At 33.6% G+C, this 22,881-nt stretch overlaps 2 protein-coding genes across 2 annotated transcripts; both read right to left on the reverse strand.

Moving 5' to 3' along the window:
* Nucleotides 1-3,301: 3,301 nt before the first annotated feature.
* Nucleotides 3,302-3,601, reverse strand: LOC141401608 (larval cuticle protein 65Ag1-like). The gene has a single exon (XM_073981936.1). It carries the CDS (start codon nt 3,599-3,601, stop codon nt 3,302-3,304), a length of 300 nt encoding a protein of 99 aa, XP_073838037.1.
* Nucleotides 3,602-19,888: 16,287 nt separating this feature from the next.
* LOC141401618 (larval cuticle protein 65Ag1-like) lies at nt 19,889-20,209 on the reverse strand. The gene has a single exon (XM_073981949.1). The coding sequence runs from the start codon at nt 20,186-20,188 to the stop codon at nt 19,889-19,891; it is 300 nt and encodes a 99-aa protein (XP_073838050.1). The 5' UTR covers nt 20,189-20,209.
* Nucleotides 20,210-22,881: the final 2,672 nt, after the last annotated feature.

Here is a 22,881-nt window from a genome sequence, read left to right on the forward strand (position 1 = left end):
GTACTGAAATGATTTTCCCGAAATTGTCAGGGAATGTACAGGGATAGCCGCCAGTGAAAATCGGCTACGAATTTAGTTTCGGAGGGGAGGGGTACTTCCGCACACTATTTTTTAAAAATGCTATATTTAAAATAATTACGAATGTATCGGTTTGGAAATTAATTTGCGAGACAATTGTGGTTGTGTCTCCTTGTGTCTCCTTCCCTATTTTTTTAGCAACCAAAGCTTGACCGCGGCATTTTTTAAAATATGTTACATCTACAAAACTACTGAACCGATTTTCCTGAAATCTTCAGGGAATGTATAGGGATGGCCACCGGAGAAAATAGGAGGCATGTTTCCTTGAATTTCCATTTGCCATATTGAAAGAAACGCCATATTTTTATGAATAAAAATCAAATGCCGTCATAACCCAATTTAGGTTTTAATGGAAAGAAAATTTACCACGCCCACTTTTTAAAATTTTCAATAAAAATTTGTTCTGCAAAAACTATTGAACCGATTTTCCTACAATTGTCAGAAAATGTACAGGGATGCCCCCCGAAAACAGGCTACATATTTTATTGATTTCCAGAGGGGGTGGGGTAGCTCCCCTGTGCGATATTTAAAAACAAACGCTATTTTTGCAAAAATTTCGCATGTCTCGGTTTAAAAATTTACGGATTTATCTGCAATCTAGTTACTTCCTTGGGGCCTAAAGACCCGACCACGCCTGTTTTTAAATGTTATATCTCCAATACTTCTGAACCGATTTCCATAAAATTTGCAGCAAAAACTCAATGTTTGTCATTGTTATGTATATTTAACGGATTCCGGAGGAGCTCGGTACCTTCCCACGCCTTTCTTTTAAACACTATACGTATAAGCCAAACTTATGATTATATCGGACTCAGCATACATTTTGGGAGGCAATGGGGTTGGTGTACCCTAGATACATATTTGGAACCAAACTCGCTCGCTTTTTAAATATGTTATATCTTGAAAACTGATGACAAAGCACAATGGTGACACTTAGTCTTGGGATTTATATATCGACTTATTTCGGCAGATGTTAACCAAATATTCAAACCCAATGGGATGTAACAATGAACTCAGAGTTTAGAAAACCACCTTATAATGACATGTGATAAAGTCCACTTTTGAACACAGCCTCCATATAGGGTTATTATAAATTTTCGGTACTTTAAAAGATTTAGTGAACTTTTCTGCAGAATTACCTTTAATAACGTTATTTTAATTCCCAGTGCGTGGAATATTTCAACGTTTTGGCGTGTTGCAACATTAGGGTGTCCCAAATAAGAACATTATATTTTTCTTTCACGATTTTTCAATTCGCCACCAAGTTACCATGATAAAAGAAATCGCTAATAGCACAAGAAACATTATATTGAAAATAAATGAAAAATGGGATAATAAAATTACTTAAAACAAGTAAAAAAGTATCAGTCGGCTTTGCCGACAGAGATATACCCTCAGCCTATGTGAATTGGAACTTTCATCTACGGACAAATCGAATGTATTTAGGGTATTTTCAGAATTTTGTGGCACTTTTTGGACATTTGAACTTGCCGACAAAAATGTGGATCAGGATTAAAGTTCAAAAATTTTGCGCAGGACATAGTGCATTACGGAAGTGGATCTTATTTTGAGAGTCGTATTTTTTCGATAGATAGTCATTTCAGTGGGTTATCGTACAAATGTTGGACAAGTATGCCTGGAAACATAGTCTTGTCCACGAAAAACATAATATGGATGTACACAAGACCACAAAGAACATCATCGGTATACATTTCCAAAGGATCTCCGCACAGACCCTAAACTGCACTTGGACACAAATGTTGAACTTTTGTGGGGGAGGTATCCTAGGGAGAGGACCGATGTGGGTTATTTTAGAAGTTAAACTAAGTTTGGACAAAATATGACGAAGGCCAAATTTTGGACCAAATTGGTTTATCAGTTCGAGAGTTATTGTGCTCTCCAGCTACTACATATGGTGTCATAAGGGTTTTTACAACTTTCGGGCAAGAAGTATGGATTTGCCGATGAAAAAACTTTTGCCGTCGTAATTGAGACAGCGATTGAAAGTAGCTTAAACAAAAATCAAAGTTAGTCTAGAGCAGGTCTTAAAGTGACCTTATGCGAAATTTTGTGTGGGAGGTACCCGAAAGAAGGGACAAATATAGTCCATATTCAAGCCTGATCTATATCTGGTAGATATTTCAGGATGTGCAAAGTATGGACCAAATCGGCCTTTCCCTTCAAGAGTTATCGTGCGCACAATTTTTCCGAACGTTTTTGAACTTTTGTTGGGGATGTGACTTATCTTCGAACTTAAACTAAGTTTGCACAAAATATTACGAAGACCACATTTTGGATCGAATCGGCAGGTCTGTTCGATAGTTATCTTCCGCTCCTACCACCTCAAACGGTGTCATAGGGGTTTTTTGCAACTTTCAGGCTATTTTCTCCGGAAGTATGGACTTGCCCTGATGAAACTTATAACGTCGTATGGGGGGCAGTGAATACAAGTTGCTAAAGCAAAAATCAAAGCGATTCGATAGATGGCCCAATACTGAACTTTTACGAAATTTTGTGTGGGACGTATCCGAAGGAGTGACCGATTGAGTCCATATTGGAGCCTCATTTAAGTCTGGTAGAAATTTCACGATGTGCAAAGTTTGGATCAAATCGGTTCCTCCCTTCAAGAGTTATGGTGCGCACAAACTTTCCGAAAATGTTCGACCTTTTGTGAGGGAGGTACCGGAAGGAGTGGACCGATATAGCCCATCTTCGAACTTAAACTAAGTTTGGACAAAATACTGCGAAAGCCAATTTTTAGACCAAATCCGTTCTTAGCTCGTTGCTGGAATTTATTTAAAAATCTGTGACATCCGCTGTTTTCTGCTTGCTTTGTTATTGTTGAAGATTTAATCTCCTATAATTACTTACATCTGGAGTATTCCCCAATGGCATAATTTCATATTACTCTCTATTACAGAGTAATGCTTACAAAACGAATTGACAACATTACACAATTTGGTGATCGCTACCAATCTCATGATTTCATCCCGACAAATGGAATTTTCATTCCAGACCATATAACGAGTATTAAGAACAAATTCTTATCCATGATTGTTCTTATCCATGCTATACAGAAATGAGTTTTGAAACAATTTTCCAAAGAACTTTTCAAACTCTCATTCAGTAAAATAAATAACTTGCTATATATTTTACAATTTGTTTTTTTTTTATTTAAAACACATTAACAACAATTAAATTATTTATAACAAAAATCTTTGGTTTAGGCAACAGGCAAATGAGCACCTTGGGGTTGGAAACCATTCTTGTCTGCAACATAGTTAACGGAGTAAGTTTGACCATCATCACCAACATAGGAGTATGAGCCCTTAACTACGATAGCTTCATCTTCAGTACCCTGATCCTCAAGATGTCCTTCTTCCTGGGCAGTTTTGCCATCACTGGTCTCAACGGCGTATGAATACTGTTCAGGTTCTACATTGGAATCGTAACGCAAAGTTTCAGCATCTTGGGAGGCCAAAGCCAAGGCGAATAAGGCAACGAAGACAATGATGAATTTCATGCTGATTTTCAGTGATGATCTGCTAAACGTGTCGTCAACTTTGAAAAGCAAAAAGGTAATGTGTATCGATTCGTTTGTAAATTAGCATTTATATATCGTTTTAAAGTACACACGAAACAAATGTCAATCAACAGTGATTCGGTCACATCACAGTGGACCAGTTTACATGTCTAAACTAGATCAATTCAATTAATGCAAATCTCTGAAGTCAAATGCAAGCCGCCGACGTTTTTCTTTAATGTAAACATATTTTTGAAAATTTGATGGTTTCTGTCATCTTAATATATGAATTTTTAATTTCTAAACTGTTTTCGGGAAGTAGTTTCGTTCGTGTTATTTTATTTATTCATGCTAATGGGCTCTAAAATAAAATGTATATTAAACTGAAAACAAAAATCGAAGATAATTGTATTGCCGAAAAAAAAAATTTCCTAATACTATCTAAGGTGGAAGACGAACAAACTTCTCGCATATTCAAGAGAGCAGAGTAGGATTTAAGTTGCAGTTGAATGGTATGACACCTTCTTCGTATCTACCATATACCACGAGTACCGTGTCAATGTGAGATCTGGAATGCAATTAAACAGCTGAAGGGAAATGAGGCAGCCGGAGCTGCTGATGCCCTACCAGCTAAGTTATTCAAGACCGGCCCCACAATCATATAGGGATGATGATTTAAACTACTAGCAAGATTTAACTGACGGCATGCAGATCCAACAAATGGTATGTTTTAGCTATACACCGAAGGAAAAGTTTCCTGTGCATCTTAAACAATCTGGTTTGGAGCACCACAGACCAGGGCTTCACTCTACGCCAAATTCTGAGAGAGACTCAAGAAAAGCATACCAAGGCGTCGACAGCCCTAAAGTGCTCAAACATCATTGGCTTTTATATTATAATCCAGTGGAAGATATAACACGAAGTGCAAAGTGTTTTATAATACAAAAATAACCTTTGGAACGTATATATTTTTATACCTTCCACCATTATATGCAGGGTGTAATTATATTTACCATTCCGTTTGTAACACATCGAAATATTCGTCGGAGACCCTATAAAGTGTATATGACGAAAAGTAAAAAAAAAATTAACATTGATGAAGCCAAGGTTTGCACTGTTATAATTCGCGAAATATTGCAATGTACCACGAAATATGACCATAGTTGGATCAGACGAAGAGTTTTTAATAAAAGCTCCAAAAATGTGGCTAAAAAAGTTTTCGCGGATGCTAAGACCGTGTAAATAAATAAAAATAGGTAACAACACGTTGAAGTAAACTAGTTTTTTACGTTGTTCAATTGGCGGTTAAACCGTTTCAATTACGGATATATGTATGTACAGTCTGTCGCAAAGTTAGTATACACCGTTGAAACCAAAATGTATTAGAGATAAAAAGCACAATAACTTATTGAAAACAACAAACAATTAGTTTTATTTGAGAAACACGGAGGTCGTCTTCGGTAATAACAATTAAAAGTGCGCAATATTTGCATACATTAGCAAATTTACGGTTCGAATCCAAAAAAGACCAACATTTATATCGCAAAAGTTAGTATACAACGGAGAATCCTCGTGGAACTGTGTAAAAAATTCTTGATATTTTCGAACAAATCAAATCAAATCAAAATTTATTGAGTCTTCATTTTAAAATCATACGAATTTTGAATGAGTACAATGTATAAAGACAACTTAAACCTTTTATGTGTTGATTTAATAACAATAGTTGTTGCAAATAATCAGTTTCAGACTTATATAATAATTTGTGTAGCACATAATAAAATGTGTAAATATGTTTAAATCGAGCTTGCTCCCGGCCCTTTCATATTTTGAGAGTTTGTCTCATCTTATTTTCTCTTAATACTAAATCTAACCTATACTTAATCTATTATTTATTTAACCCCCCAAAACTAATCAAATATACCACCTTCCCGACAGAATATTTAAAAAAATAAATACTCTGGACGGGGAGGTGGTGTACATGACTAGTTCATCCCCTGTGAATTCCAGGTGATGCACGAATAAAAAAGTCTGGACACTGAACTGAAGCCAAATCCATTCTTAAATCTATTCCGAAAGAGGAAATGTAATTGGTGTTCGACCAGTTAAAATTAGCTTTATCTCTAATAGAACTCTGGATTAAAGAGTTAGAATGACTAAGAAGACTATTGGTATAATTTTTTACTAGCTGCAATGAGTACACAGATAAGGGCTTAACACCGGCAGAATTGTAAACATAATTGTTTGAAAAACGCTTGTTAAAACTTTGAAAATGTTTTCCGATGCAAAGTCGAAGAACCTTTCTCTCTAACACTTCCATTTTATTCATTACAGTTGGCGAGATAGAGAACCAAATAGGGAAAGCATACAAAAGGGCTGGTCGAATGCAGGTTTTATACAATAATAATTTTGTCCTTACAGGCAACGCTTTGCTAGTAAAGAGTACATTAAGTGACGCCTTAATACGATTTGCCTTTCCCATAAAGCCTCTCGCATTCTCGTTAAACTTGACAAGTTTATTGAAACGTACCCCTAAGTATTTGAGACTATCTCTAAAAGGTATTTATGTACCATTTGGAAACAGTCTCAAAGACTTACTCTCGGGCACGACCCACCTTTTACATTTTCCAGAAGCGTTTCTCAAACAAATTGCTTCACTCTTTGACGAGTTAATTTTTTTTCCCCACTCTGTGTAAAATTTCTCTACATGGTTTAAATGTTGCGAGATTGAAGACAGGGCTTCCTTCGGCGACTCTGCGTGAGCATATAAAAGACAATCATCAGCATACAACACACCTACAGAGTTATTCACCTGATGCGGAAAGTCATACATGTAAATACTGAATAAATGGGGGGACAAAATCGAACCCTGCGGAACTCCACAAGAGATTGTACCTAAATCAGACTTCAGATTTCCAAGTTGGATATAAAACTGTCTATCCGAAAAGAAATTTTTTAATATTTTAACAATGTGAGCCGAAAAACCTAACTGAATCATTTTATAAATAATGCCATCATGATATGTGCGATCGAAGGCTTTTTCAACATCCAATGAAACAGCAACTGTGCAAGATTTCCTACGTAAGTGCGAAATAATATCGCTATGAAATTTTGAAAGTACATCTAGTGTAGAATGACCTTTTCTGAATCCAAATTGGAAAGGGGGAATATACTCTACAGAAATTTCTAAATCCATTTTTTTACGAAGTATTTTCTCCAACAATTTTCCTAAATTAGATAACAAGGAAATCGGTCTCAAGTTATTAATATCGCAACAATTCGGATTCTTTTTAATAGGCAATATCTTTCCAATTTTCCAATTTTTAGGAAAATAAGAGTTGTTTATACAGTTGTTAAATATTATAACTAAATATTTTATAGCATTAAATGGGAACTTGCGAATCAAAAAGTTTGAAATATTGTCTTGACCATAAGATTTCTTATTATTCAAACCAGAAATAGACAAACTCACTTCCTCTATAGTAGTAAACCTTGGGTCTAAATTACTATTAAGTGCTGATGAATTTACAGAAAAATTAATTAGATGATCGGGAACTTGACTTAACACATCATTAATCGTACTCTCAATAGAAGATAAATCCCTATTTGGGGGTGGGCCGTTGTACAATTGTTCAAAATGATTTTTCAGGCAATCTAATTTGTCATGTTCATCGGTCATAGACACTCCGTTTACTGATATTTCCATGTCACTAGACTTATGAGCTTTCCCTAGTACATTATAAATTTTACGAAACGCATTTGGTCTAGGTCTAATATTACGTAATCTATCTTCAAATAATTTTGTTTGTTCAATTTCCACTCTTTCCTTAATTATAATTTTTAAAAGTTGAATTTGTTTAGATAATAACATATAATCCGGATTGTGTCTATTCATATACCTATGGAACATTGGCTTTAAATCTTTTTGCATTCTATGTTTTAATTTAGAATGCAAAAAGATTTAAAGCGAATGTTCCATAGGTATATGAATAGACACAATCCGAACAAAATGAAACTAAATCTGTACTTAAGATCATAAAGAGTATATTAATTGCTTTTAATGGCAGTTATAGTACTTATAGTGACAAGTCCAACGTACACTGGATCGTAAAATCCACAAAAATTGGTCATCTCCAAATACAACAACTGTAGCGACAAAATTCCGGGTGTTATGTCCTGTTTATGAATTCTAAAGCCTTGAAATGCTCAGAAAAGCTCTCAAGTTTCAATTTGGGGAAATTTTGATCGAGTTTCAACTTGTCCTGTTTGAAAAAACGGGAATTTCTTGAAGGAAACCCATACATTTGAGGCCATTGTCCCTTTGAAACATGTAATAATCCTTAATCCTTACATACTTTTTAGTTAATTTTCTCACAAATGATGTCCCTTTTCATATTCCCACCAAAAGTAAATAGTAGGAGAACCTCAAGATCCGTTGTAAGCCCTACAGTTATACTGTCCTACCGGCCTTTTAGCAGTATCGGACATGCTTCTCATGTCCATAGTGTCAAATGTACTACTAATACTTACACATACGGACTTTCCTTTTCAGTTAATTTTCTCACAAATTATGTCCCTTTTCACATTCCCACCAAAAACAAATAGTAGGAGAACCTCAAGTTCTGGTGTAAGCCCTACCGTGATACTCCACCACCACAGAAGGATATGTAGCTAATTTAAAGTTTTAATACAGAACTTTCTCTGCTGTTATAACGCATGTATTGTGCAAAAACGTTCTGAAAAACTGTGTTCGCTTCACTTAGGACCAAAATACAAGTAAATGGATGAGTTAGAAGTAGTTCATTAGACATTAGTAGTACATTTGACACTATGGACATGAGAAGCATGTCCGATACTGCTAAAAGGCCGGTAGGACAGTATAACTGTAGGGCTTACAACGGATCTTGAGGTTCTCCTACTATTTACTTTTGGTGGGAATATGAAAAGGGACATCATTTGTGAGAAAATTAACTAAAAAGTATGTAAGGATAAAGGATTATTACATGTTTCAAAAGGACAATGGCCTCAAATGTATGGGTTTCCTTCAAGAAATTCCAGTTTTTTCAAACAGGACGAGTCGAAACTCGATCAAAATCACCCCATATTGAAACTTTAGAGCTTTTCTGAGCATTTCATGGCTTTAGAATTCATAAACAGGACATAACACCCGGAATTTTGTCGCTACAGTTGTTGTATTTGTAGATGACCAATTTTTGTGGACTTTACGATCCAGAGTACGTTGGACTTGTCACTATAAGTACTATAACTGCCATTAAAACCAATTAATATACTCTTTATGACCTTAAGTACAGATTTTGTTTCATTTTGTATACTAACTTTTGCGACATAAATTTTGGTCTTTTTGGGATTCGAACCGTACATTTGCTAATTTATGCAAATATTGCGCACTTTTAATTGTTATTACGAAAGACAACCTTCTTGTCTATCAAATAAAACTAATTGTTTGTTGTTTTCAATAAGTTATAGTGATATTTATCCCTAATACATTTTGATTTCAACGGTGTATACTAACTTTTGCGACAGACTGTATGTCCAAAGTAAAAGTAGAAGAATACAAAACGAAGATTACACTTCTAATGTATCACATTTCAACTGCATCCCCCTTACGCATAATTTGATATGTACATTGACCCTGTAGCCCAGACAGCATCAGAGTAATCCACTGCCAAAGGCCAAAATTTAGTGCGATATAATTTCGAAAAACCCTATTTTTGACGGTCCGTACCATGTAAATCATAGATCGTAGAAAAACATCTACTAGAACGGCGAAAACAGCAACTGCAACTGCGTTATACAGTTTGTTGCACACTAAACTGCAGACGATGCTACATCTTAGCGGCCAAAGTAAATCCTGGCAAATGTGTACAAATGTAATTTTGAGGATGCGCATCAAGTGATTTTGAGGATTTCGCGATTTACATGCGTTTCAAAATGAAAATTACCCGATACAGTTTTATTATAAGATTATACCCCATTTAAAGGAACTCAACATTTATTTGAACGATACCCATATCTTCCGACAGATGTTAGCGTGTATTCGAGAAGTGAATAGAATAAACAATGTGATTTTTTGCGTGAAATTTAAATAAAATACAAGAATATATAATAGAAATATTTTTCCTACATACTCTTAAACTAACTCGCAAAATAAATTTTAATAAATATTTTCTCTTACAAAAATTGTATACATTTCCTCAATATATGTATTTGTTTTTCCTATAATATGCAAACCACTAAACGGATTTGTATAGTTTTGGTTTCATTTGAATCTTCGCGATGTTTAGATTACGTACATATTTTTATGTATTTTCAGCTGCATAAACAGCTTGAATTTTATTAAAACAAGTTGCAAACTACCAATTGTTTTAAATTATTTTCTAATTTCCGTAAAAATTTACAACTTTTTCACTAAAGTTATGAGACCTCAGTAAACATATAGTATGTAGGAAGCCATAAATTAACAATGTTTCTCGATATAATGAATAGCGTTTTTATAAGATTTTTTCTAATAATCAGAATTGAAACCGCCATAACTTTTGCGCGCAATATCCAAAATTAGTATCTCGAACAGATTTGAGAATAGAAATTTTTCTCAATCCATGTAACAAAAATCGTTCATGTAGCTTTAGAAAAAATTTTAATTTTTTCAAATGGAATATTAAAAAGTTCTGACTTTTCCTCATATATTCTAGACCAGCATAAAATTCTAAGTCGATATAACCATGTCCGTCTGTCCGTCTGTCTGTTGAAATCAAGGTACAGATCGCAATTTTAAAGTTAGAGCTTTATAATTAGCTATAGAAGTTTCAATCACTCCTTGGACATTTGGTATTCATATAACCCCCATAGAACGGTACCCCCCGATTTTCGTTATTTTAAAGCTAGTGGCATCAATATCCCACCAAAAAGGCTATAATTTGGTATTTAGTCTTCGTTAGGGGTACACGACTTCCCACCTAAAATTTGTCGGTATACGTATATAGCCCCCACACAGAAAAAAATTGTAGCCATTTGATAAAAAATTCAAATATTCAATGAAAAATATATCGATTTTCCGGCGATAAAAAAATTGTCATATTGACAAAATTCGGTAAAATTACATTTTGCTTGATAAAAAACAAAATATTTTCTTTAATAAAAACAGATGCATTTTTTCCAATCAATAAAAAATATTCATATTTACAATTATTTTGTTGTTTTTTTTTTTTTTTTTGTTAAATTCAAACCGAAAACAAACAAAAAATACATAAAAACATTTATAAATGGTGGTGGTTGTTTATTTAATTGAAATGCCAAGTACAAAAGCAACAACATACGCATAGGTACATAAAAAATAACAGATGAAAGAAAGAAAAACGAAAAGGAATAATTAATAACAGAAGTACATAATTATTTAGTGCCACACATTAATTTTAATATATAACAAGTAAAAAAGTATCAGTCGGCTTGACCGACAGAGATATACCCTCAGCCTGTGTATATTGAAAAATTTTTCCCAAAAAACCTATGTACATATATAGGGAGTTTTAACAATTTTCGGCGTATAAACCGACAAAAGTTTTGCGGGGGGAAATCAGGTCCTAAACTGAACTTATCCGAAATTTTGTGTGGCAGGTACCCGAAGGAGTAGACCTATTGAGTCCATATTGGAACCTCATCTAAGTCTGGTAGACATTTCACGATTTTCCAATCGGTTATCGTACGTACAAATTTTCCGAACATTTTCGAACTTTTGTGGGGGAGGTACCGGAAGGAGTGGACCGATATAACCCATCTTCGAACTTAAACTAAGTTTAAACAAAATATTACGAAGGCCAAATTTTGGACCGAATCGGTTGATCCGTTCGTTATCGTTATCGTGCGCTCCAGCCAGCCAGACAGACAGACGGACGGACATTGCTCAATCGACTCCAAATTGTCTGAAACACATTTCGTCCAAACATACTTGGGGTCTAAAACCACTATTTCGATGAGGCACATTTTGCCCGTATGCTGAGGGTATAAAAACAAATAAATCACTTTTAAATATAAATTACAGGGAACATCGTTGAACGCTTCTCGTTGTGAAATAAAACACATTATTCTGCCACATTGAAAGTCATCAGCGGAAAATGGGTATCTGTAATGTGAGAAATAGTACATCCACATATATAGTATCGGCCAAAACTAAAGCACTCCCTCAGTACATTTTTTTTAAATGATAATTTTTTTTAGAATACAAAGTAATAAATTTGTTTTTTATTTTTCTTTTTATTTATTTATATCTTTATTATTGGAAAACACAAAAATAAGGAATTTAGAATTTAATAAACAAAAGTAAAAATTCAAAAAACATTTTAGGTCGCAAATATAAGCTGGATGACACAATCACATCTTTTAGGCATAGAGGATACTAAATTATTAATCATTGCAGGCGAAATAATTGATTTTCGGAAAATTTAGCTTAAATCCCCAAAATATTGAAAATCGGAAGTTACCGTTATATGGAAGCCACCGACCCGGGCCCCCCGAAATGATTTTCGATCCCATAGGATATTAGCTTATGCTACACATTTTTTTTTACTTTTTGAATAAAATTTTAAAATGTTTTAAATTGTTAAAGAAATATGTGAAGTATTTGAAGGAAGTATTACAGAGAATTATTTAACTACATTGGTACACTTATTGTCCAACATATTTGAAAGTATAAAGACTAATGAACACGTTAGGCTTTTTGAGCAATTTTCCGCATAGTTGTTGTTAAGTTTTAAGGTGTTGTTTAAGCTTTTATTCGTAATTTGTAACAAGTGCTACTTAGTTCAGAACAAGATGTTTATTTGTATTTATTGAACGTTTGTTGCATATTACGTCCAATACTTTGGCTTATAAACAACATCTAAAAAAACATCAAGATTATTGAGGTTAAAGTTTATATTTTATTTATTGCATATTATTTCCAATATTTCAAAATTACCTTGAATTTCATCTTCAGGGATTTTTCTGTCGATTACACATTGAATTGTATTTTGGGAAGTACTTTCAATGGATACACATTTCTAAAAATGTTCCTTTTTCCTTCTTCGACAAAGGACTTTGTGACGACCATCGAAATAAAAAAAACTGGTTGGAAACAGGATCTTCTTCGTCAAAATCTCAACAAGTATCAGCGGGCTTTGCGGACAGGAATATACTAGAGCTGGCAAAAAATCGATGGCACTATCGATAATATCGATTGTTATTTAAAAATTCAATATCGATAGATAGTTTTACCTATCGATATTATCGGAATAACAACCCCTAACCTGAAATTCATTGAAATAAATAGAAATTTCGCTACTTTTCGGTTATGTGTGTGTGAGAAAGTAAGCCCGTAGTCACACGTACACATTTTTTCGGTAAAGTAAAATGTATTTTTTATATTTTTTATAAAATAAAAGCAATTGTTTATTCTGCCTCACATTTCTGTGAACTACTTGTGCAAAATTTCAAGAAAAGCATTGAAATTTCCGCCATTTTCATTTCCAAATTAATGGTGATGACAGCTTAACGATAATATCGATAGCAATCGATATTTTAAAACATTATATCGAAAATATCTAATGTTGGGAATATCGATGGTTTGCCAGCTCTAGAATATACCCTGAGCCTGTGTGAACTGAAACTTTTATTTATGGACAGATCGAACAACGGCTACACAACCAAAATCCCTTAACCCAAAGCTATGTATTAGGAGATTTTCAGAATTGTGTAGTCATTTGCGTACGTATGAACTTGTCAACAAAATATGGATTTTATTGATTATTTTATTGCGGAGAAGGTACCTGAAGAAATGGACCTGACCAACATAGTTTATTTTGGAAGTAGATATTATTTTTGGGGTCATTCCTTTTAAAAGATATTGCGCCCACCAGTCATTCCACTTCTTCACCAATGTGGTTCATTCACTTTATATAAGACTCGCAGAAATATCGCGATAAACAAAGTTTGGACCAACACTGTATCCGGTTCGAAAGTTGTCGTGCGCACCAACCACTACACATGATTGCCGTAGGTGTTCTTTACAGCTTACGGGCCATTTTCTTTAGAAGTATGGACTGTACCTGTACTGTAATCATAGAGGACCCGACAGCGCTTGTTGCAAAAAAGCAAAGTGTTTCCCGATAGGTATTTTTGTTTATTAATTTATTAATTTCATATTTTTACTTATGACTAAATTATTAGCATAAAGGAGGTGAAGTCATATTTACTAATTATCCAGAGCGGTCTTAAACTGCACTTCTCTGAAAATTTTAGAAATACTCTGTGGAAGGATATCGAAAGAGTGGATCGATATTGTCCATATTCGTTGAGTTGATCAAAATTTCGACAAAATACCACGAAGGCCAAATTTTGGACCGAATCTGTTGATCAGTTCGAGAATTTTAACTTTTGTTTATTAAATTCTGAATTGCTTATTTTTGTGTTTTACAATAATAAAGATATAAATAAATAAAAAGAAAAATAAAAAATAAATTTATTTGTTTGTTTTCTTAAAAAAATTATAATTTAAAAAATGTACTAAGGGCGTGCTTTAGTTTTGGCCGATACTGTATTTCAATATATAAAATGTTTTGATGTTATTACCAATATCACATGCGGTTGCTTCTTTGCCCAATAAAATATTCTTATCATCCTTTTTCATATTCGTGAAATCGATTATAAAATGTAATGGCCACTTAATTTACTTGAAAAGCACCTTTACTTTAAGAAAACACACAAACACAGATTTATGCACTACTGATCCACATACAACAACTGCTTTAAAGAAACTGCCAAAATAAACCAAACTGATGGTTAAAAAATGTTATCTGCCTTCCTTTACCCCAAACAGAAAAAAAACATGAGAACTCGTACCGTTTTTTTCTTTCCCTCTTCGTTTGTTGGTTTATAAAAATCAGCAACAAGAAAACAGTAACAAACTTATTGTATACATACAAGCCTTCACCCAAGCATAAATAAATAAACAAGCCAAATGCCACACAAACGCACCATCCCTCCATGCCGCAAAAATTCCATCACCATGCTTTGAAATATACATAGCAACGACACTCACATCTCAAGACAAAAAAAAAACACAGCACATTGTTGTAGCGCTCTCTTTATGCCCTAAAAAATTTGTTTCTCTCGCTCTTGAGTGCGAGAACATGCGACAAACGTTGAAAACCATTTTAACTATAGAAATTTATTAATAACCATAAACAAATTTCAATAAATTATTTGTTTGAAATCGTTTGTTGATAGCTTTCTAGTATAATTTTCATGTTTGATAAACATTTTCCCATTATATTCGTAATATTTTATCGCCATTCGACAAATATATGGTGATAAAGCTTTTAATCAAAATTTCCGGGGTGGCTTTTTTTCTATGCATAGAACGGTGCCTCCCGGTTTTCAATATTTGAAGGTTTCACCGTCATTATCCCACCGAAATATCTGAAATTTGGCATTTTGTCTTCGATTCCTGGCCAAAAATTCAATTTTTGATTGTCACCGATTTTTAATTTCTATATGGGATTCAATAGTAAACATTTTGAAACTAAAGGAAACAAAAAATAGATCAAAATATTGGTATGTACAAAATACGTAATTTTTCCAAATTTCTGGAGAAAGAATCAGCTATTTCTTAGAAACTATAACAGATATTGTTTGTGTTTATTGTTTTTATGTAGGTAGGATTGTTGCCTTTAAGAGCCGTTTTAATAAATTACCGTAGCGTTTACACGAAGCGAACTATTTTATTTTTCTTCAGGTACTAAATTTTAGTGAAATTCCTAGTTCAGTGGACTAGAACTTTTACGGAACAGCAAGTGTGTCCTCTTGCCGCTAATATATACTTTTGTATCCGCCAGGTTCCGTCTGTTTAACACTTTTTTAAATTTGTTTATATGGGTAAAAACGTGTGTTTTTTTCCATACCGTTTCCAATATAAATTATAGTTTTTTTCATACAAATCGACATATTTTTTATATAGGAGTTTTTTATATAAAAACCCAAGGAGTAATTTTTTCAATATTGGAAAAAAATAAATTTTGTGAAAAAATTTTTATTTTTTTTTATTTTTTGTATTTTCATGGGTTGTTTATTGAGATTTGACCTGTTTTAAATAGTTAGAACATATGAAAAACTTAAAAACACTCATATTTTGATGCAGAATATGAAAAAAGCTCAAAATTTTAACTTTGACCTTGAGTTCCTCCGCAACCGCTAGACCGAATTTGAATGTTTTTAATGTGTTGTTTAGTTACAGAGTTTTGACAAGGAGAAAACGATTCTGAACCACTGTGCGGCGTTATTACTTGTTTTTACTCTCTAGATGTGTTCAATAGAGTTATGATTTTTTTACAACCTCCTATCCCTGTATCATATTTTGATGAGTTTCTAACTATCTTCTTCTTTATTTGCCTATTCGTTTTTCGAATTTTGGCGATCAATGCAATTATATACATACATATTACATCTGTTACATTATAAATTTCATTTTGGTGTTTATAAATTTCTTATTATCTCAGCAAATGACTCTCTGTTTCGGCTTTCGCTGAGAAGATTCCCAACATCTTGGACACCAGTCCACTCCTGTATGTTATTAATCCATATCATTTCTTTTCTTCCTCTAGTGGGTCTTCCTTCAATTTTTGTTCGGATTATATTTTGGAGTAGCTTATATTTGTTGTTTCGCATTATATGACCAAGATAAGCTGTTTTTCGTTTTTTTATTATATGGATTATTTCCTTTTCCTGGTGTAGCCTTTGCAGTACCTCACTGTTTGAAACAAACTGCGTCCATGGAATTTTCAATATTCTTCTGTATGTCCACATTTCAAAAGCTTCTAGTTTTTTAATATCTGTTGCCTTTAAGGTCCAAACTTCGACAGCGTATAACAGAACTGACCATACATCTGTTTTCATGTATCGCAGCTTGGTTTTTATGTTTATATCATGGCTGGTAAAGATTTTCTTGTACTTGATGAATGCTTCCCTCGCCATTTCAATTCGGCATCTTATTTCGGATGAGTTATCCAGCTTGTCATTTATCACTGCACCGAGATATTTAAAGCTGTATACTCTCTCTACTGGTGTATATTATACTGTTAGTGTGAAAGGGGGACAGCGGTTTTCTTTGCTCACAATCATATATTTCGTTTTCTTAATATTGATTTTTAACCCAAACAACTCGCTTTGTGCTACCAGCCTATTTAAGAGATATTGAAGGCCTGACATGCTGTCAGCTAAGATTGTTGTATCGTCTGCATATCTTATATTAGGTGTGTCTTTTTACGTGATAATTTGTAATAATTATTACGAAATGTTACTAAATGCTGTCTTTTTACACAAAAGTTCAGTAAAAGAGAGCGAAGTGAGAGAACAAGTTTGACAGTTGTTTGGTGAGAAATTGCTAAAAGTTGCTGAAAGAATTTTTCCCAGCAACCTTTAGCAAGTTCGATCAGCTGTTTTTTAATCATCTGCTAATAGTCAGCTGCTCAATGTTTATCTTATTTTTTTGTGGAAAAATCTATAAATATTACGACTCAGGTTTATTTATTGATTATTTTATTAATATATTAATTATTTTCTATTTATTTTGCTTAAAATTGAAGAACTTTTTCATTGCTTTGGAGTTATTTTTTCGTTCATATATTGGCGCCAATGTTTTTGTTTTGGTTATCAACTGTTATGTTGCTAAAGTTTACTAAATGCTGTCTTTTTACTTTTTTCTCTATTTTCGTATCAAAGAGTAAAATCTCTCTTACTCTCTGAAAAGAAGTTACTGAATAATTATTACTGAAAAAGTAAAAAGACACAACTATTGTTGATGAAAGCGCCATTTACAAATATTCCTTTCTGAACATCTTTAAATGATTCCTGAAATATTTTTTCGGAGTATACATTGAATAGTAAAGGTGACAATATACATCCTTGCCTGACACCTTTAGATATTATTATATCTTCAGTCATCTCTCCTTCAACATCAACCTGTGCGGTCTGTTGCCAATATAAACTTTTTATGCAGCGAATTTCCTTTTCTTCGATACCAATAGATGCAAGGATTTCTACAAGTTTATCGTGTTTGACTGTATCAAATGCTTTTTCATAGTCTATAAAGCAAATATAAACGTCTTTTTGAGCATTTTTACATTTTTGAAGAAGAACTTCAATTGAAAAAAGCGCCTCACGTGTTCCCATACCTTCTTTAAAGCCGAATTGAGAGAATCCCATAACATTTTCACATCTTTTATATATCCTGCCATGAATTATCTTGAGAAAAATTTTAAGGGTATGGCTCATAAGACTAATTAGTCTATAATCGTTGCATGCTTTTGGATGTCCTTTTTTAGGAATAGCTATGAACGTAGATTTTAGCCAGTCCTGTGGATATTTACCGGTTTCATATATGCAATTAATAAGCCTTACAAGTATGTTGATATTATCGCCTTCAATCAGTTTAAGAATTTCGGATGGGATTTCATCTGGACCACATGCTTTCTTCATTTTTAAAGATTTAATAGCAGCTTCAGTTTCGTGTTTAGTTATCGGAGTTCCTACTTGTGGCTCGGGTTCCATTATGTCGTAGTTTGATCTGTTTTCATCTGTATAAAGAGAGGTTATGTAATTCTGCCATATAGCTTTTTTCTCCGTAATATCAAAAACAGCTTCATTGTTGCTGTTGTATAGAACTTTTGGCAGTGATTTACGATATATTCCCGCTGCTTCCTTAATTTTTTTGTGGAGATTAAAATCGTCATGAAGTTCTTGTAATCTTTCGATCTCCTGGCATTGTTTGTTAAGATTGTCATTTTTCGCTGCTCTGATTGCAGATTGTACTTCTTTATTTAATTCATGATATAATTCGTAGTTGGAATTCTTATATTTTCGACGTTCTTCCATTAGGCCCAGTATTTCTGTAGTCATCCATTCATTCTTCCGTTTTCTTGGATTGCTTCCTAAATTATTATCTGCTATTGATTTTAGCGATTGTTTTACCGACTTCCATATGCTTTCACTGTCCACTATGAGTAGATAAAATCTTAATTATAAGGTGAATCGAAAAATGGTCACCCACAATGTCATTTTAAAAATGTTCTGAATATATGACTGAAAATAAACTTTAAATTCACGCGACATAACTAAAATGGAATAACCTTTTATTTTTCACTAAATTTATCATAATTTGATTACATATATTATTATATATATATATTATATCATTTTATAGCATACATATATAATTAAATTTCACATATCATATAAATTATGAGTGGTTTGTGCAGGACCTTTTTCAATATTTAAAAATAATAAAAGTTATTATAGTCAATAATAGGCAAAAGGTAATTCATTCGTGCAACAGGAAATTTTTTGAGAATTTTTTTCTTTTTTTCGCTTCATAGTATATAGATTGAATTCAGTCACACATTCCAAATTTCGACGAAATCGGACGTATACAGCGCGTTTGGTGCAGCAAATACGTGAAATCGACCGAAAATATATACGGGAGCTATATCCAAATCTGAACCGATTTTCACCAAAAGCAACAGCGTTCTTCCAATGGGTAAAAAAATATATTTCCCAATTTTCATCTGAATCGGACCTGTACGTTGCGAACGGGCGGATGGACATAAATAAATCGACTCAGAAAGTTATTCTATGTATGTCCCCAAAATGAACTATGGATCTACCTCTTTTCCTTATGCATGTTACATACAAATGCAGAAATACATAATACTACTTACCACAAAGTGGTATAGGGTATTAAAATAGGATCAACGTTTATAAGATTGTTGTATGGATCTGTGCGAATAAGCCCGAAACAAAATAGCAATCGACCCAGTCTTAAATTGCATGCTCTATCCCGCTTCCTTGTAGATATATATGGATTCCTGAATGACATGAGGTTGGGATATCAATGCTCTCTCTGCAAAGCTGGTTGTACACGGTTGCTTCTTTGTGGAACGACACATTTGAGCTTATAATAAAGCGTCTTCCAATGCCTGTTGGATAATGCTTCCTTTTGCTCGCTGATGCTGCAATGGAAATCGATTCTAACTGATTTTTTTTTCAAAATCAAAGGTATGATAACCTGACTTTTCTTCTTCTTGATAACATAATCCAAACGTTATTAACCTTTTTTCCATCCGTAGTCTTTGGCACAAATGAAAATAAAAATATTTAGTTTTTTTTTTGTAATATTTTAATTAAAATTTATTTTGCTTATAAAACTAACAACAATAATATAACAACATTTGCAGGAACACTTATTTAGGCAACGGGCAAATGAGCACCTTGGGGTTGGAAACCATTCTTATCGGCAACATAGTTGACAGAGTAAGTTTGACCATCATCACCAACATAGGAGTAGGAACCCTTAACTACGATAGCTTCATCTTCAGTACCTTGATCCTCAAGATGTCCTTCTTCCTGGGCAGTTTTGCCATCACTGGTCTCAACGGCGTATGAATACTGTTCAGGTTCTACATTGGAATCGTAACGCAAAGTTTCAGCATCTTGGGAGGCCAAAGCCAAGGCGAAGAGGGCAACGAAGACAATGATGAATTTCATGATTGAAGTTTGTTTTTTTTCTTGTTTTAATTGGATGTGTTTACAATGAAATCTATGAGATTTGTGACTATAAATACGCTGTACCATTTCGTTTATATATCCGAAAAAAAATGTGAAAAAATTTAACGCACAAATGTGGCCCTAAACTTGTTTACAACTTTTTGCTTCTGGTCTAATGATAAATGCAAATGCTGCATATTAACACTATTTTGTTGTTTGTGTCTTTTGGTTTTGGTTTTGCTTTTTCATATCTTTCATCTTTCTTTGAAGATGGGTTCGGTGTTGAGATAGGTTATGGTATCGCTGTAACAGAGGGACCATTAAATTCAACAATTATTAATTAATCTGTTTTAAGGTATTTCTTTCAGTTGAAACGAAAGATGCGATTATTGTTTTTGTCTTTTATATTTGGTTAAAAGTAAATCTATGTGTGTGTGTGTGAATTAACCCGCATTTGCATAATAGTTGTCGGTTGAAAAGAAAGAAAACAAAACCATTCAAAATAAACAACAAATAAAAGCTGGTTTTAAAGAAATAAGATTTTAGATATGTAAAATGTAAATTTCATTAAAATGCTAGAGGGCGACTACAATGCCAACGACCTGTTATAAGTCGTCGTTGTGCTATTTAAGTTGTGTGTGTGTGTCTTGTTTACTTTTTAACTGATTTTTAGTGTCATAGGTTATGGTTAAAACCCATTGATAAACATACATACATGCATCGAAAAAATACATAATGTATTGTCTTTGTTTTAAGCTATTAGACGTTTATTTGGTGGTTTATAATAAAGTTAAAACGGCAATAAAATAAGGTAAGAATTGTGAACACAGTTTTTTGGTACGTACTTAGGGAGTATAAGAAAGAAGTAAGGTAAAGCATTCTTACCATATTCATACGAAAAACATGATATCGCTGTAAACCGGACCACTAGGTAAAAATTTTCAAGGGATCCTCGCACAGACCCTTAACCGGGTTGCTCTGTTTATGAGATATCAGGCGTACTATTTTAGCTAATATTTTCGAATTGTTGGGGGACGTACCGGAAGGAGTGGATCTACAAGCACCACCTTCGAATTTCATCTAATATTCGAAGAAATATTACGATATAAAAAGTGTGGATCAACTCAGTATTTGGTTTGAGAGTTTTCGTGCCCTCCAACCACTACATGGCACTATAGGTCAAACGGGCCATTTTATTGGCCAAAAGTCTTAAAGTTAAAACAAGTATTTGGTTTAATTTAATATAGCGTTTTTAGGTTCAGGGAGAAAAATGGAACAACGTGTGCCAAAAAATTAACCCTTTATGGACCAAATACACAGCTGGTACCTTAACCCGCTGGGGACAAAAACTGGATGGTCTGTTATTTGTCTACAGGATTGAAGGCATCGACGTTCGATATGTTCAGAAGTTTTTTTGTTGTGTTTCGTTTTAGTTCTAATGTGAATATGCCTTAAAATTATTACCTTGAAAATCCCACAATATGATGTTACATATTTTGACTAAAACTGTATATATTTATAAAAGATTTGTACAAATTGTATCTTTAGAACACAGCAGAATGCCGTAGACTCCAATTTGGCTAACATTATTTGGTAAGAGGTTTAACCCTGACTTCAAAAAAATCAATATTATGGAAAATATGGTAACCTAAAAAAAGTTGTATAATTCCTGTCGAGCAAATTTACGCAAAATCACATAAAATTTTCTGCATTCAGCACGAGTTAATGAACCAATTTCAATTTTCACTTTCATTGCCGAACGTTGCCGAGGCTTTAAAAGCGTACATAACCTCAAAATGTTCTACTTTCTTCGAAAATTCAAAGTTAACACCGATTGAATAACTGTTTATACACATAAATGATGATAGGATGGCATTTTTGATAAATAAATATCGAATACTTTCTAATCAAATCGTTACTTATGCTAATATTGTGATTTTGTTTCACCCGGAACGTATACAAGTAAACATATTTCCTTAACAAGTTTTTAAAGATATTTGGATAATACACATTTGGCAGCCTGCCATGTAACGGTATAATTTCTCATACAAAAACAAAATTTATTTTTATTATATTTGAAGTGTTTCTTACAAGAAAGTAACACAAAATAAGTGAAAATACAGAGTGAGAAATCTGACTTTTGGCCAGTAAAATGGGCTGTTTGACCTATAGTGCATGGTGCCATAGAGGGTTTTTTACACTTTTCGGACTGTTTTCTCAAGAAATATGGACTTGCCCCTGAAAAAACTTTTACCGTCGTAATTGAAGCAGCGAATAAATGTTGCTTCAACAAAAATCAAAGTGATTCCCGAGCAGTTCTTAAAATTAACTAATCCAAAATTTTGTGTGGGAGGTACCCGAAGGAGTGGACAGATATAGTCCATATTCGAACCTGATATATTTTTGGTAGATATATTGGGATGTGCAAAGTATGGACCAAATAGGTCTCTACCATCATGAGTTATCATACACACAATTTTTCCGAACATTTTCGAACTCTTGGAGGGAGGTACCGGAAGGAGTGGACCGATATGACCCATCTCCGAACTTAAACTAAGTTTGGACAAAATATTACGAAGGCCAAATTGTGGACCGAGTCGGCCGGTTCGTTCAAGAGTTATCTTGCGCTCCAACCACTACATACGGTGTCAGAAGGGTTTTTGCAATATTCAGGCTATTTTCTCAGAAGTATC

The sequence above is a fragment of the Musca autumnalis genome, unplaced genomic scaffold (assembly GCF_047663935.1).
Source record: "Musca autumnalis isolate F117 unplaced genomic scaffold, ASM4766393v1 scaffold_4, whole genome shotgun sequence".
NCBI lineage: Eukaryota > Metazoa > Arthropoda > Insecta > Diptera > Muscidae > Musca > Musca autumnalis.